This window comes from Pristiophorus japonicus, chromosome 6 (assembly GCF_044704955.1).
Source record: "Pristiophorus japonicus isolate sPriJap1 chromosome 6, sPriJap1.hap1, whole genome shotgun sequence".
Taxonomy (NCBI): domain Eukaryota; kingdom Metazoa; phylum Chordata; class Chondrichthyes; family Pristiophoridae; genus Pristiophorus; species Pristiophorus japonicus.
Window position 1 is genome coordinate 261,754,660 of NC_091982.1, and position 13,636 is coordinate 261,768,295.

General features: G+C 42.5%; 1 protein-coding gene across 1 annotated transcript in view; it reads right to left on the minus strand.

Annotated features, from left to right (window-relative positions):
• anos1b (anosmin 1b) overlaps positions 1-13,636 on the minus strand; it is a 214,228-nt gene that overhangs the window by 52,877 nt on the left and 147,715 nt on the right. Inside the window, exons 4-6 of the mRNA XM_070882502.1 lie at positions 5,434-5,641; positions 3,276-3,460; positions 474-603 (exon numbers count right to left, since the gene is read on the minus strand). Coding sequence (XP_070738603.1) covers positions 474-603; positions 3,276-3,460; positions 5,434-5,641 — 523 coding nt within the window. The remainder of the gene's footprint in view (positions 1-473; positions 604-3,275; positions 3,461-5,433; positions 5,642-13,636) is intronic.

Genomic DNA, 13,636 nt, shown 5'->3' on the forward strand with positions numbered 1-13,636 from the left:
AATTTAAATTACTCCCCATACTCTTTCCCCATAGCCCTAAAAGAAAAATTCATTTTCATGTATATACCCAATTTCCTTTTGAAAATTACTATCTAATCCCACAATGCAGTCCAGATGATAACAACAAGATCAAAGTGCCTCTCCGCCCACCGAGTGTTTTAAAACATAAAGGAAAGCTGGGATGGTACAGATCCTCAGTCAGTAAATCTCAATGACACTGTCACGAGCCAATACTGTTTTGTGTTTACAAAGTATGCAAGACATCTCATCCATACCATTAGTATTTTCATTATTATCCATCATTTTCCCTATTCCAACATTGATGAAAATTGATCACAGTCGTCTGAATGCACTCTTATTTCCCGAGTCCCTGCAAATTGGAATGTGCCTGGGGTGGGAAGGAGGTCACTGATGGCTGATGGGTCACTATTACAGACAAGCATGCTTATCACTATCCAGCAGCAATCACTCACCTCGGGACGAGTGGAAGTGTTTGCTGGGGGTGGTAAAACCTCGAGTTCCATGGATGTTGACTGCAGCTACTCTGAACTGGTACCATATGTTTGGTCTCATATTTTTCAGACCAACATGTTCTTCCGTTGTCTGGGGTATTGGAAAAAGGAAATGAAGAGCAATTATTCACTGTGGACTTCAGTGCAATATATATTTTTGAAGCCCATAGGGACCAAAGTGATGAATAATGAGATTTCTTGGGCTTTGCAAAATAGCAAATGTCCCCAAATTAAAAGTCAATTGGTCTTTAAAATAGTGTATCAGAATATAATGAAATGTTCTAATGGTAATACTTCACATTACTAAGAATTAGCATAATTAGTGGCAAGATCAATAAATAGTTAGGACTACTGCCAACTTCATAAACAGTTTTTTCACGGTGATGTGCAGATTTCAAGGGCAATAAGTACCAGTAAAAGGTGTTTATTCCACTGTTCAACATACAATGTAATATCACAATCATTGTCAACAGAATCAGTGCATTTCTCACACTGTACATTACAACAAAAGTGACCAGCCTCAGCTCTGACTGCTACAATTTGTAAAAAATTTGGATATTGTGATCCATGAATTTTGAGTGAGTGTGTGAGAGTGTGTGAGAGAGTGTGAGAGAGTGTGAGAGAGTGTGTGTTTTTGAGAGAAAGACAGCATATCATGGGCAAAGGACAGAGTTATTTTTTTTATTTTATAGAAGTTTACACACTCTGAGGAATGGTACATGCTACAATAAAGATTTCACAATAACTGCAGTGAAAGTCACGCATAGTTAGGGTTCTATGCATTTTGTGGACTTGGGGCACGAGAAGTATGCAAGGAAGGGGTGGGGTGTGAGATGCTGTATGACACCACAGGAGCAGAGGTCCGCGTCAGGACTGTGCAGGGTGCTGAGGCATATTTCCTCAGCATGTAGCCCTGGAATCGGCTATAGTTATAGAAGCTTTGGGTGGGAGGCAGGCTTATAGGAAGGATCTGTATCTCCTGGTGTTTCCTCAGCACCAGTCATAGCCCAGACATAACTTGGGGTGCGTTCGGTGCAGGTGGGATGTGGAGCAGCTGGGAATCCCCCGTGGAGAGTTGAACATTTTAACCAATAAGGGAATTAAGGGTTATGGGGAGCGGGCGGGTAAGTGGAGCTGAGTCCATGGCCAGATCAGCCATGATCTTGTTGAATGGCGGAGCAGGCTCGAGGGGCTAGATGGCCTACTCCTGTTCCGAATTCTTATGTTCTTAACATGAAGCCTGAGACATTTTAGCTCCTGGCCCTCAATAGCATTTGGAAGAGCTGTCTCCCAGCCAAAACTGGCAGGATTGATGCCAGGGCTGGTGGGTGGGAGCAGAAATTTGCCAGGAGCCTGACACTGCTGGGGATCCAAGGGAATGGACACTGGCATAAAGTTAGTGCTGATGTTGGGGGAGGGGAAGGGAGGGGGTGTGTGGTTGAAAGGAGATGCTGGCACTGGGAGGGAAAGGCAAGATCGGGGCTGTGGAGGCCCAAGGACTCCATACGGGGCTGGGTGCTGTATTCCTGCTCCTCCTGACCCACAAACAATCCTCACAAAAGTTTCTGAGTTCAACTTTTCTGAGTTAAAATTGAGTTACGGTGCCTCAATGACATCATTGGCCATGATTTTTGAATGTAAAGTCGGCCCCACAGCCTGCTTTGGGTAGGCAGCCCATACTTGCTTTTAAGAGAGCGGAAATGGCGTTTGGTGGGCATGCATCAGGAATGCAGCGCGAACTCCCAATTGTCATTTTAAAAAGGGACAGTGGGCAGCCTCTCAGCATTGCCACCCACCACAGAGGTGGACAATATCGGGTTTAGGACAGAGGTGTGCCTGTGAGGTGGTTCTGTGTTGTGGAGGGTCAGCGTTAGATTTTATAGAGCACGGGATCCTGGATGAAGTGATGGGTGTAGAGATAGTGAAAATTGTCATGTTGGGTGGTGGAAGAACACGATTCTATCTGGGTGAAGCAGTTTTGGCCATGACTTTTGAATGTAAAATAGGCCCCACAGCCTGCTTTGGGTAGATAGTCCATGCCTGTTTTTATTGGAAAGACATGATTCTGTCCGGGTGGAGTAGTTTTCCTAAATTAGTGATGCCTTTTTCATGCCACGCCTTGAAGCCCCTGGCATGTAGATCTTCAGAAATGTCACTCTACACCATGAGGCAGGCCTCCCTCCAGATTGCTAGTACCAGAGATACTACTGGGTGCTTCTGGGTAACTGCTGGTCTTTCCTGGGAATCTGTAAAGGGAAGTGGAGCTGGTAAGGTGGCATTTGCTTCCATGCCAAGCCAGAGGTTTTGGGATGAAGTTTTTTTTCCAGGGAATAATACCCTGTAATTGGGCTCCCGATACCAATGCTTGAAGTTTGGGAGACTCAGCCCACATTCTTTGCTGCGGAGTCAGAGCTCTCTCAGGCATATCATTAGCCTTTAAATACATTTTGAAATAAAAGTGGAAAGGTTGCTTCATTTAATTAGAAATCATCACGTTTTTTTATTTCTGTGCTGTTTACGATCCAGTTAACCAATCACAATGTCACTGCCACTGCCAGTCAAGGGATTGGAACTATTGTTGATTACAAAAAAAAATTGCATATTTTCAATTTCTTATACAGGTGGGTAGAGCCTAGAGGGCCATCTAAAGCACTTCTGCAAATAACCTTTAGAATTTAATAACCATTTGTTTCTTAGCCATTTCAACAAAAAGAATCAAGAGCGTGTCTGGTTTATGAAGTCTGCCTCATATGATAAACTTACATAAGCAACTGTCTCCCACTTGCTAGCATCATCTTCACTTGGGTACATTCCAGAGTTCCACCTTCTCTGCAATATGTAAAATACTGGTTCCATAGAAACATTAAACTTGGACATCCAGGCAACTGCTAGCTTCCCATTTTTGACTTCTGTGAAACTCAATTCTTTCCTGGGCTTCAATGGGACACCTGAAGAGCAAAGAAAAGTCTTAAAAACACAACAATATTCACAACATTAAAATGTAGTACATGGACTCATACACAGATAGAGGGGATCTGTTGTGTCTGTATAAAAGATCAGTGCGGTCGATGTTGAACAAGTATCGGTTCTTCCATCACTGCTGTACCCTCAAATACCTGCTTGCTCTACTGAGGAAGGCAAGTAGGTTACACACTTGGGATATTTGCGTTGTACTTACATAAGAAAAATAGCTCCAGATGGTTACTAATACACAGCGTGTAATGTAGAAAATAGTTCATTCATACACATGTAATGTAGAAAATGGATCATTACTGTCAAAGACTGATTTCCCTCAACTGGAGATATTATCCAGTCACGGTCTTTATATGGCTTATATAGTAATGAGGGAGCCATAAAACAGTGTGTGTAATATTATCCTGACAGGATCTTTATATGTGTTTTTAATTAATGAGAGAGAAACATTTGAGAGTATTTTATGAGGTGTGAGGGTATTTTACAGAGGAGCCTTATATAGGTTCTTTGAGTTTGAGAGAGAGAGAGAGAGAGAGAGAGAGAGAGAGAGAGAGAGGCGTCAGAGGCCATGTTGTCATATGGTTTCCCTCAAACGAGCTGCAGGTTTTATGGGACACTTATGAACAAGTGTGCAGGGTATGTATATGGGTACAACATAGTGCTATGGGAGAATTCTATCTTGAAAATGTGAGGAGATTTTTTCCTGGGTCTGTTTCAGAAAATCAGGTGGGTTAGAGCATACACCTGTAAAGGAGCCCACTCGGTGGGTTAGAGCATACACCTGTAAAGGAGCCCACTCGGTTTACCTAACATTAAATTAATGGAAGGAAAATTGGGTGGGTTCCTTTCAGTGTGCTTTCTGACCTGCACAATTGTCCAACACAGTATGTGCTGTGCCCAGGCCAGCCAGTGCTCCTGGGCACAGACCCCAAAAAATCTCCCCATTAATGTGAATAGTCCGTTATTAAGTACATTAGGGCTATTTCAGTTATGAATGCTGTGTCGGCAATGATAGAGTATATTACAGTGGACATTCTAGAGAGGTCACCAGCAATTGGGTTATTTTGAAAAGTGAAATTGGGTGAAATATTAATTAGAAGAAACTTTTTCTGTCTATTTTCTATATATTTTGTTTGAATAGGACACTGGGGCAACTGGCTTGAAGGAGTTATCGAGACCAGTGAAACAAAGCTAAATAACTATCAGTGGAGACAGCTAGGGCTGGTTTCTTTCTTTAACCTAGAGTGTTACAGAAATTTTGGAATTCCAACTTTGTGTACTTTAAGTTATCTTCCCTGTGCTCTGGTAGCAGGGGGGAGGGGGTCTCGTCAACAGCCCCACTTTCCCGGAATTGTCATAAACAGATCAAAAATAAAAAGTGAAAAGATAAAAAGTTAATTGCTTGATTTTTAAAAAAAGGTGTTGACAGCAACAGTATGGCCCTAGGAGAGGTTAAAGACTCATACAATGTTATAGAAACAGGCCATGGGGGTCCATCAATTCTGCACTAGTATATTTCTCAATGTAATTACACTCTCCCGTTTGCTCCCCATATCCTTGAATATTCCTCTCATCCCTTGTATGAAGAATTTTTCTCTAACCTGCTGTCTAATCGTAGATTTTTTTTTAAAAGTCCAAATTGCCTCAATTTGTTTCTAAGGAAGGCTGGTTTGAGTGTATTGCAAATGTTTGGATATTGTTTTAGCCCAAACTCATTTGCATCTCTGCAAAACCAAATTGTAGGTGAACAAGGAGCAAAACATATACCCAGCACATAAATCTGCACGTCCTTGAATGTAAAGCAACTACAAAAAAATATTTTGACAAACTGTTACACTAGAGTATACATCATACATACGCTGAATTATATAGCCCCATAAATATATAACACAAAAATCAACTACGTGCCAAGGACAGTGACTTTGCCTTATGCCTGTATGTTCCTTACCCTTGAACATATTTGCTGGTGCTTGGCAGGTCTGGCCACAGCCATTAGAACAACACTTTCTAGAACTTGGGCACTCGGTGTCTGTGTTGCAGCTCTGAACACAGGCTGCTGCAAAGCCCGAGGCCTTCTGTGGTGTTGGACAGTCACCTTGCTTCACTATCTGAATGGATTTCAGAAACTCACAGCTCGTCAAACATTCATGGTGCTTCTAGAATACAAAAAGATATAATTCACTGAATTAAAATCACACTTTTTCTAACTCTAAATAAAAGAATCACTCCTGTGTACTTGGGGAGTTGGTTATGATAAAATTTGACACCAGAGTTTAAGTCTGCTTCAGACAGATTAAAAAACCATCTTGATGACAGATGCAGAATAAATTACAGAAAAATATCACAAAGAAACTGAACAGATCATAGCTGTGCACAGTTCATTCCTCTGCCAAGGGTTTTGGTTATTGCTGTTGAAGTCCCTTTATACACTTCTTGCTGCCATAGCCATTTCCAAAGTCACTTATGATAGGTAGACTTTTAAACACATTTCTATTCATTTCCTGGTGCATGAAGTTGAAATATAACCGCAGGCCATCAGGATAGACTTTGTAGGTGCACAAACACAGTAGTTTTAAAACTTTTCAGTGTGGGTAATCCCTGCAAATACTGACACACTTCAAATGACCTCTTGTCCAAATTTCTCAAAGACAATGTTAGCTAACAAAGGAAGACAGTGTTAATGTTGCAATTTTGCATTAGTACTGGAAAGAGAAACAATATTCAACAAGTACTGAAAAGCTATAGGAACAGAATACAGAATTCTCGAGCCACTTCAGACACTCCGACGTGACAGTCAGTAGGCTTGCTTTGTCCTGTGCAAAATGGATTTGTGGGACAATCGCTGAAAGGGCAGTCAAAGGCTTAAGCTGTTTTGAAAGCAAATTCTAGAAAGCAGGTGTGTAGTCGCTGGATGAAGGGCCTTAGATGGGGGAATGAAAGAAGTTAACAACAAGCAATAATTGAGAATGAGGAATGGAAGATGTGGGCTGGGGCATGGGGCTGGAGAAAATTCTCCATATAGAACTGATCTGTTATATTTTGAATAAAACCTGCATTTTTTTTTGAAGGGTGGGTAAAGGAAGAGGAAGAGAGAAAACAACACGCCACTTTACATCTTAACATTATAATTCCTAGGTACCAGTGTAGCACCAGTACAACCAGAAATACAATCAGAAGCATTTTAACGTTAACTCACCATTATTACAAAATGTATCTAACATGTTTATTTTATTGTGATTTAGTACGCATGATTACTACACAATAAATGTTGTGGCTAGCAAGTAACCTGGGCGAGACACCGGTCACATTGCCACAGTTCATCTCCTCTTGATCCAGGTGTGGCAAACAGTGGCTGGGGTTTTCTTTCAGTGTGGATGATCACAGGAAGTTCTGCTGAAAGATCCCCTACTTCCTATAAGACGTTTGGAATGGTACACAACTGCCAATGTCAGAAATCATTTGATGCCATTTCAAATTGCTGGCAGATTATGGTTTCTCTTTCATTCTGATCAGCTGATGGGTCAGCGGCTCTGGAATTATCGAAAGCATCGATAAACATCAGGGGCACATGTACGCCAAACAAACTGATCCTGGAAGTACACTAAAAAAGATTACTGACTCCATCTGGAGTTGTTAAAAATATAACTTGGGAGTGTTGGGTAGTTTCACTGCAGGAGGGCTCTCGTGGTCTGCTGCTAAAACAAAGCATAGTTTTGGTACAACTCAGTAAATTTAAACTGGGGAAGCAGAACTTCAAAGAGATCACTCTCCTAGAGATTTAAAAAGTGTAGCACAGGCAAAAACAAACTTTCAGCCAATTTAAGAGGAACAGTAGAGGAAAGCTAATTCGAAAGGCCCATGATAATTAGTGAAATGGGGCCACCAGGGTTCAAAGGGAATAAAATTGAAGTAAAGACACAAAAGAGCGCCGAAGTAAAGTTAAACTATAAAAAGGACGCAAACAGGAGAAAGACAAGAAAGACAGTGCATCTGTGAAAAGCTAAAATCAAAGGAGACAAACAAGAGTATGGAAGACAGCTATGGGGGATGGAATGAGGTGTTTGCTGTCGTCATGGTACTGGGGCCCAGGCAGTACTGGAAGAGGAACCAGCCACCTCGAAATATAAATATTTAATAAATACAATCCTAACTTTAACCTTTTAATTTAAAGCCAATCATATGAACAGGAGTAGGCCATTCAGCCCCTCAAGCCTGTTCCGCCATTCAATTAGATCATGGCTGATCTGTATCTTGTCTCCATCTTCCTGCCTTGGTTGTAACCCTTAATGCCCTTACCCAACAAAAATCTATCCATCTCAATTTTGAAATTTTCAACTGACCAAACCTCAACAGCTTTTTGGGGGAAGAGAGTTCCAGATCCTAGTACCCGTTGTGTGAATAAGTGTTCCCTGACATCACTCCCATAAGGCCTAGCTCCACTTTTAAGGTTATGCCCATTGTTCTCTCTATCTACTTACCCTATCAGCTCCTGTAATCATCTTAAACACCTCAATTAGATCACCCCTTAATCTTCTATACCCAAGGGAATACATGCCTAGTCTATGCAACTTGTTCTTACAATTGAATCTTTTTAGCCCCGGTATAATTCTGGTGAATCTGCACTGCACTCTATCCAAGGCCAATATATCCTTCATGAGATGAAGAGCTCAGCACTGAATTCAGTACTCTAAATGGGGTCTAACCAGAGCATTTTATAACTGTAACATAACTTCCACTCCTTTATATTCCAGCCCCCTTGAGAAAAAGGCCAATATTCCATTAGCCTTTTAAAATCATTGCACAGTGTTCAGTTCCATTCGCAACTTCTCAAATAATGGAGCAGCCCATGCCCGCAAGTAGCAAGACCTGGATGGCATTCAGGTTTTCATTGATAAGTGGCAAGTAATATTCATGCCATGCAAGTGCCAGGCAATGACTATATCCAATAAATGAGAGTCTAACCACTGTCCTTGACATTCAATGGCATTACCATCACCGAATCCCTCACCATCAACATCCTGGGGGTCACCATTGACCAGAAACTTAACTGGACCAGCCACATAAATACCGTGGCCACAAGAGCAGGTCAGAGGCTGGGTATTCTGCGGCGAGTGTCTCATCTCCCGACTCCCCAAAGCCTTTCCACCATCTACAAGGCACAAGTCAAGAGTGTGATGGAATACTCTCCACTTGCCTGGATGAGTGCAGCTCCAACAACACTCAAGAAGCTCGACACCATCCAGGACAAAGCAGCCCACTTGATCGGCACCCCATTCACCATCTTAAACATTCACTTCCTCCACCACCGGCGCACCGTGGCTGCAGTGTGCACCATCTACAAGATGCACTGCAGCAACTCGCCAAGGCTTCTCTGGCAGCACTTCCCAAACCCGCGACCTCTACCGCCTAGAAGGACAAGGGCAGCAGGCATATGGGAACACCACCACCTCCACGTTCCCCTCCAAGTTACACATCATCCTGACTTGGAAATATATCGCCGTTCCTTCACTGTCGCTGAGCCAAAATCCTGGAACTCTCTCCCTAACAGCACTGTGGGAGCACCTTCACCACATGGACTGCAGCGGTTCAAGAAGGTGGCTCATCACTACCTTCTCAAGGGCAATTAGGGATGGGCAGTAAATCCTGGCCTTGCCAGCGGTGCCCACATCACACGAATGAATAATAATAAAAAAATAGCTTTTAGTGATTTCTATACTTGAACCCTTAAATCTCATTGCTTCACCACAATTCATAGCTTCTCACCATTTAGAAAATATTCTGATTTATTTTTCTTGGGTCCAAATTGGATGACCTCACACTTTCCCACGCTGAACTCCATCTGCCACAGTTTTGCCAATCAAACTAACTTCATTCCTAATTGTCATCATTGTACCAGCTCTGGGCAGTGACAGTCGGCAAGTTTAGTTGCCTTGGCTATAGATCCCTCTTTGGATTGGTCAAAGTGGCTACCCTATTGTCATACCCGATAGGAAGGAAGTGGAAGGTGGGCTCAGCATCAAACTGAGGCTCTTCATTGGATGTAACTGCTGTTTATCAAGAGGGCTGTCATTTCACCAATTTGTGTAAATATAAAGGAACAATTTCTAAGTAAGGCAGCAGATGTTCTGAATCATTACATATCTGCCCAAGGTCACTAGATACACAATGTACTGTGTTAGAGGGTCAGTGGAAGTTCAGCATTTCAGGAAATCGATCAGGTAGGCTACGGCTGTGAACAGCATCAATGTGAGTCAAAAAAGCTGAAAAATTGGGTCTTTCCTCATTCAAACAATGCAGATTTTGGAGCAATATGATAGAAGTGTTTAAAATTATGAAAGGATGGGACAGGATCGATTGAAGCAGACTGTTCATAGTTGGTTTAGAACGCAGAGCAAAAGCTACGAGATTAAATGAAGAGATTTAGAAAAGAGGGCAGGAGAAACTTTACGCAGTTGTGAGACCATGGAATTCAGTTCCAGGGTTAGTGATTGAGGCAAAAACTATGTCAACATTCAAGATTAGATTAGATAGATGGATGAAGGAAGGAAAAGGGGTTGAAGAGACACGGGAGCAGGCTGGGTAAATGTGATTCGAACTATTTGCTCGTAGGGAGGGTAAACACTGGTTGGACCCAATGGCCTGTTTCCATGCTGTAACTTCCATGTATAAATGGCTCAGGATGAAACCGGAAGATACTGAGGAATCTTAGTAGACTTGATGCTCAATGGGGCCAAAATTCAGTCGCTCATGAAAGCTGGTGCACCAGTGAATTTTTTATGTACTTACCGCAGGGATCCATGATGCAGTCAGATGAGCGATTTTCAGGACTTTTAAATTTTTTCAAAGTCCCAAAGGAAATCAGTCATAGTGGGGATGGGATACAGACAGGAAGGAGCTGAATTTCGTTCGGGACCAGGACTCTGCCGCTGTCAATCAGCGGTGGAGTAGTGCTGACGTCACTTGTGCATCACCACGGTCTCGCCCCTCTGTTAAAGGAGAGAACATCGGTCACTGTTTTATCTTCAGCCACTGGGCCACCAGGGAGGGTTTCAGTCGGGCCAGCAACCTGGCACCCAAAGAGGGGATGCCGGACTGCCTGTTGACGGCCCGGCCGAACCCAGGGGCGCTATCTGGCTGGTTGAGCGGGAAGTCAGCTGGCAAAACTGATTACATGGCGGCCGTAGCAGTGGGCCCTCCCCTTGAAGGACTGCCGCTCCACTCAGTGTGGAGAAGGTACACTGACAGAGAAAGCTGTCGGGGGAACCGTGGGACACGGCATCGACTTTACGACCTGAATTTCGGTCGGTGCAATGTTAAGGTAAGGGAAAGCGACGGTGTGAATTCTGCTGACTCACTTGTGGCGGTCATCAGCATCGGGCGGTATCGGGTCCAGGTCGAAAAATCCCCGACCTGAATTTGGGTCAGGTGGGCCAACTGACCCCAAAGAGCGGCCACGGGATTCCGCTGCATGACCGCCGCAAATGGGCAGCAGTAATGGGTCTTTAACAGACCCTCAATTTTGGCCCCAATATGTCCAAGCAGTGTGGAGCTGCAATCCACAAAACCAACAGAATGTCAAACTAGCCAAAACAGTAGAATACAAGTCAGAGGAAGTTACGATCAAACTGTTTCGTGCTCTGGTTAGATCACAACTTGAGTAGTGCGTCCAGTCTTAGTCTGATTTAAGCACTGGAAGCAGTGCAGAGCAGATAGAATCAAAGGTCTTAGTTATGAGGAAAGACTGGAAAAATTTGAGCTTTTCATCCTGAAAAAGAGGCATCTGAGAAGTGATTTTAACAAGGTATACAAGGTTATCAAAATGGAAAAGATAAACCAAGGATATTGCGTCAAGTTAAATAGCAATGAGAGTAGGACAAGGGGGCATAAAGTCAAACTAACAAAAGATAAATTGAGGACTGACGTTAGGATTTTTTTCTTTACGCAAAGTGTGACAGACATATGGAATAGACTTCCAGAAAGTAGTGGCGGTGAAAGCCTTGGAATCTTTTAAGAAATAATTGTATGATTAAAGGGGAGGGGAAGGGTCTGTAGGATCTCTCTGAGTGGATGTACTAAGATGTGCCAATTGGCTTTCTTCATCCTGTGATGACTTAGTTTACTTTAGTAAACTTTCTCATATTTATTTTCAATCTGGCAGAGAAATAAAAAAAATGAACCGAAGAAAATCAAACAAGTATTTCATTTAATTAGAAGTTGAGTTGAGTTGTGCGCTGAGCAGTTGATGTTGGCAGTTCAGAGATGCGAATGCAAAATGCAGTCTTAAAAAAGTTCACTTCAAGAGAACTAAAATAAAATACCAAAAAGATACATCCTGTAATGAATGTCTCATTGTTTTTGGATTCTTTGCCCTTATGACAGATGAAGCTCAGCACGGAGGTTGTGATTGGTAGCCAGAACAGGACAAATGGTAGGCCCTTCTCCCACTCTTCCCTCAACAGGGTCAGCAACATCATGGGCCAGAATTTGCAGTGGGTATGATGGCGTACTCAGAGTATACCATCATACCACCTTTGAAATGGACCACAAGTTAACTTGCAATCTGTCAAGTTCCAAATGAACAGATCATCAACACCGCACTGACTTTGAAAACCTAATTGCTGGCGCAGAGTTGGCCTAATTGCCCACCAACTGCATACAACATATGTATGCCTGGTGGAAACAGGCTCATGACCTGTTACCACATCATAAGGAAATACCTGAATCTTCATCTGATACTTTATTACTGTAATGGAATTTTAAAAATCCAGGAATATATAAAGTTGTAGAACCGGAGAGAAAATGTGGAATATAACACAAATTGACAATTATACACACAGAATCATCTAATAACAGAGTGGATGTTGTTGAATTTGTGTTTCTTCAAAAGAAATAGGAATGTAGTAGATGTTAATTTCACCCGGATTCTCCCGAGTGCCATGAAACAATTAGAATCTGCCTACTCTTCTCCTTGGATTTATTTATTCTTTTCCTGTTTTTATTTCTTTTTATTCTTTCTCTGAGAAAGCATCAAAGATCAATTTTCCAAATACATGTTGCTTCTGTTTCCTGATTGGAGCACCAACCCATGTGAGCCCAGGTACACTTGCATACACGCTGCGCCCCGGGATCCGTGGGCCATTACGCTGCCCTCTAGTACGCAGGGTCAAACAGCAAGTTCGTGAAGGAGGGTTCCCATCAGAGAAGTGTGCATTCTATTCAGATGCTGGCGGCAAACTCTGTGGGTATGCCACCAACCGCAAAATCCAGACCATTGTGCCGTACCATTCTGGTAGACAAATATCTCAATTTTTTTATTTTTATGACCTTGTGGGCACTGATATCACCTTGCACAACCCCAGAAGTCCTTAGACACCAGTTTGAAAACCTATGCACAAAGGGATCTAAAGGACGTGCTATCTAGCAAGTCAACAGCCTAACCAAAAGTAACTGGAGTTTTCCAATGTTAACCTTCACCTCTCCCACACAATTAAATAGTTGCTATAAGTTTAGCAGGTCACATAGCATTGGAGTTGATTATTCTTCCTTGAAAGTCTCTGACCCTGCCTTGACTTAAGGGGATGTGCAGCTCTCATTGTAAATATTTCAATTGAGTTGAATGCAAAGTATCCTAGGAATACAAACTGCCAGAAGATACGAGAAAACTTTGCTCACAGTGACAATCCAGCTTCTGGGTTGCGAAGAGCCCTGAATATCAGCAATATTCTTGAATGCGAGTTAATTCTCTATATGTGCACAACTAAAGGGAGTCCATTAGCAGAAAAGGAAGAGGAACTGATTGCTTTTAGTAACCATTCACTGAAAGTACACAGTCAACTTGAAGTTGTTGTCAACAGGCTGGTAATGTACAGGATGTATCTGATGGCTATTCAATTGCCAAGTTATTCTCAACCTGCTACAGATCACTACTGAGGTCACGTGTCATATTCTTCGCAATTTGTAATATTCAAGCATCTGAGGGCAGTTCTTGACCCGTGCTCACCAAGGATCTGAAAACTGCTGTGACCTTATGTCCACTTTGGCACACCACATTTTTGTGTGCCTGTGACTATGTCCTACCTATAGGATTTAGGCATAATGCAATTTTTCACATCACAGTTAATTCTTTTTTCCCGCTATGAATTTTAATAGAG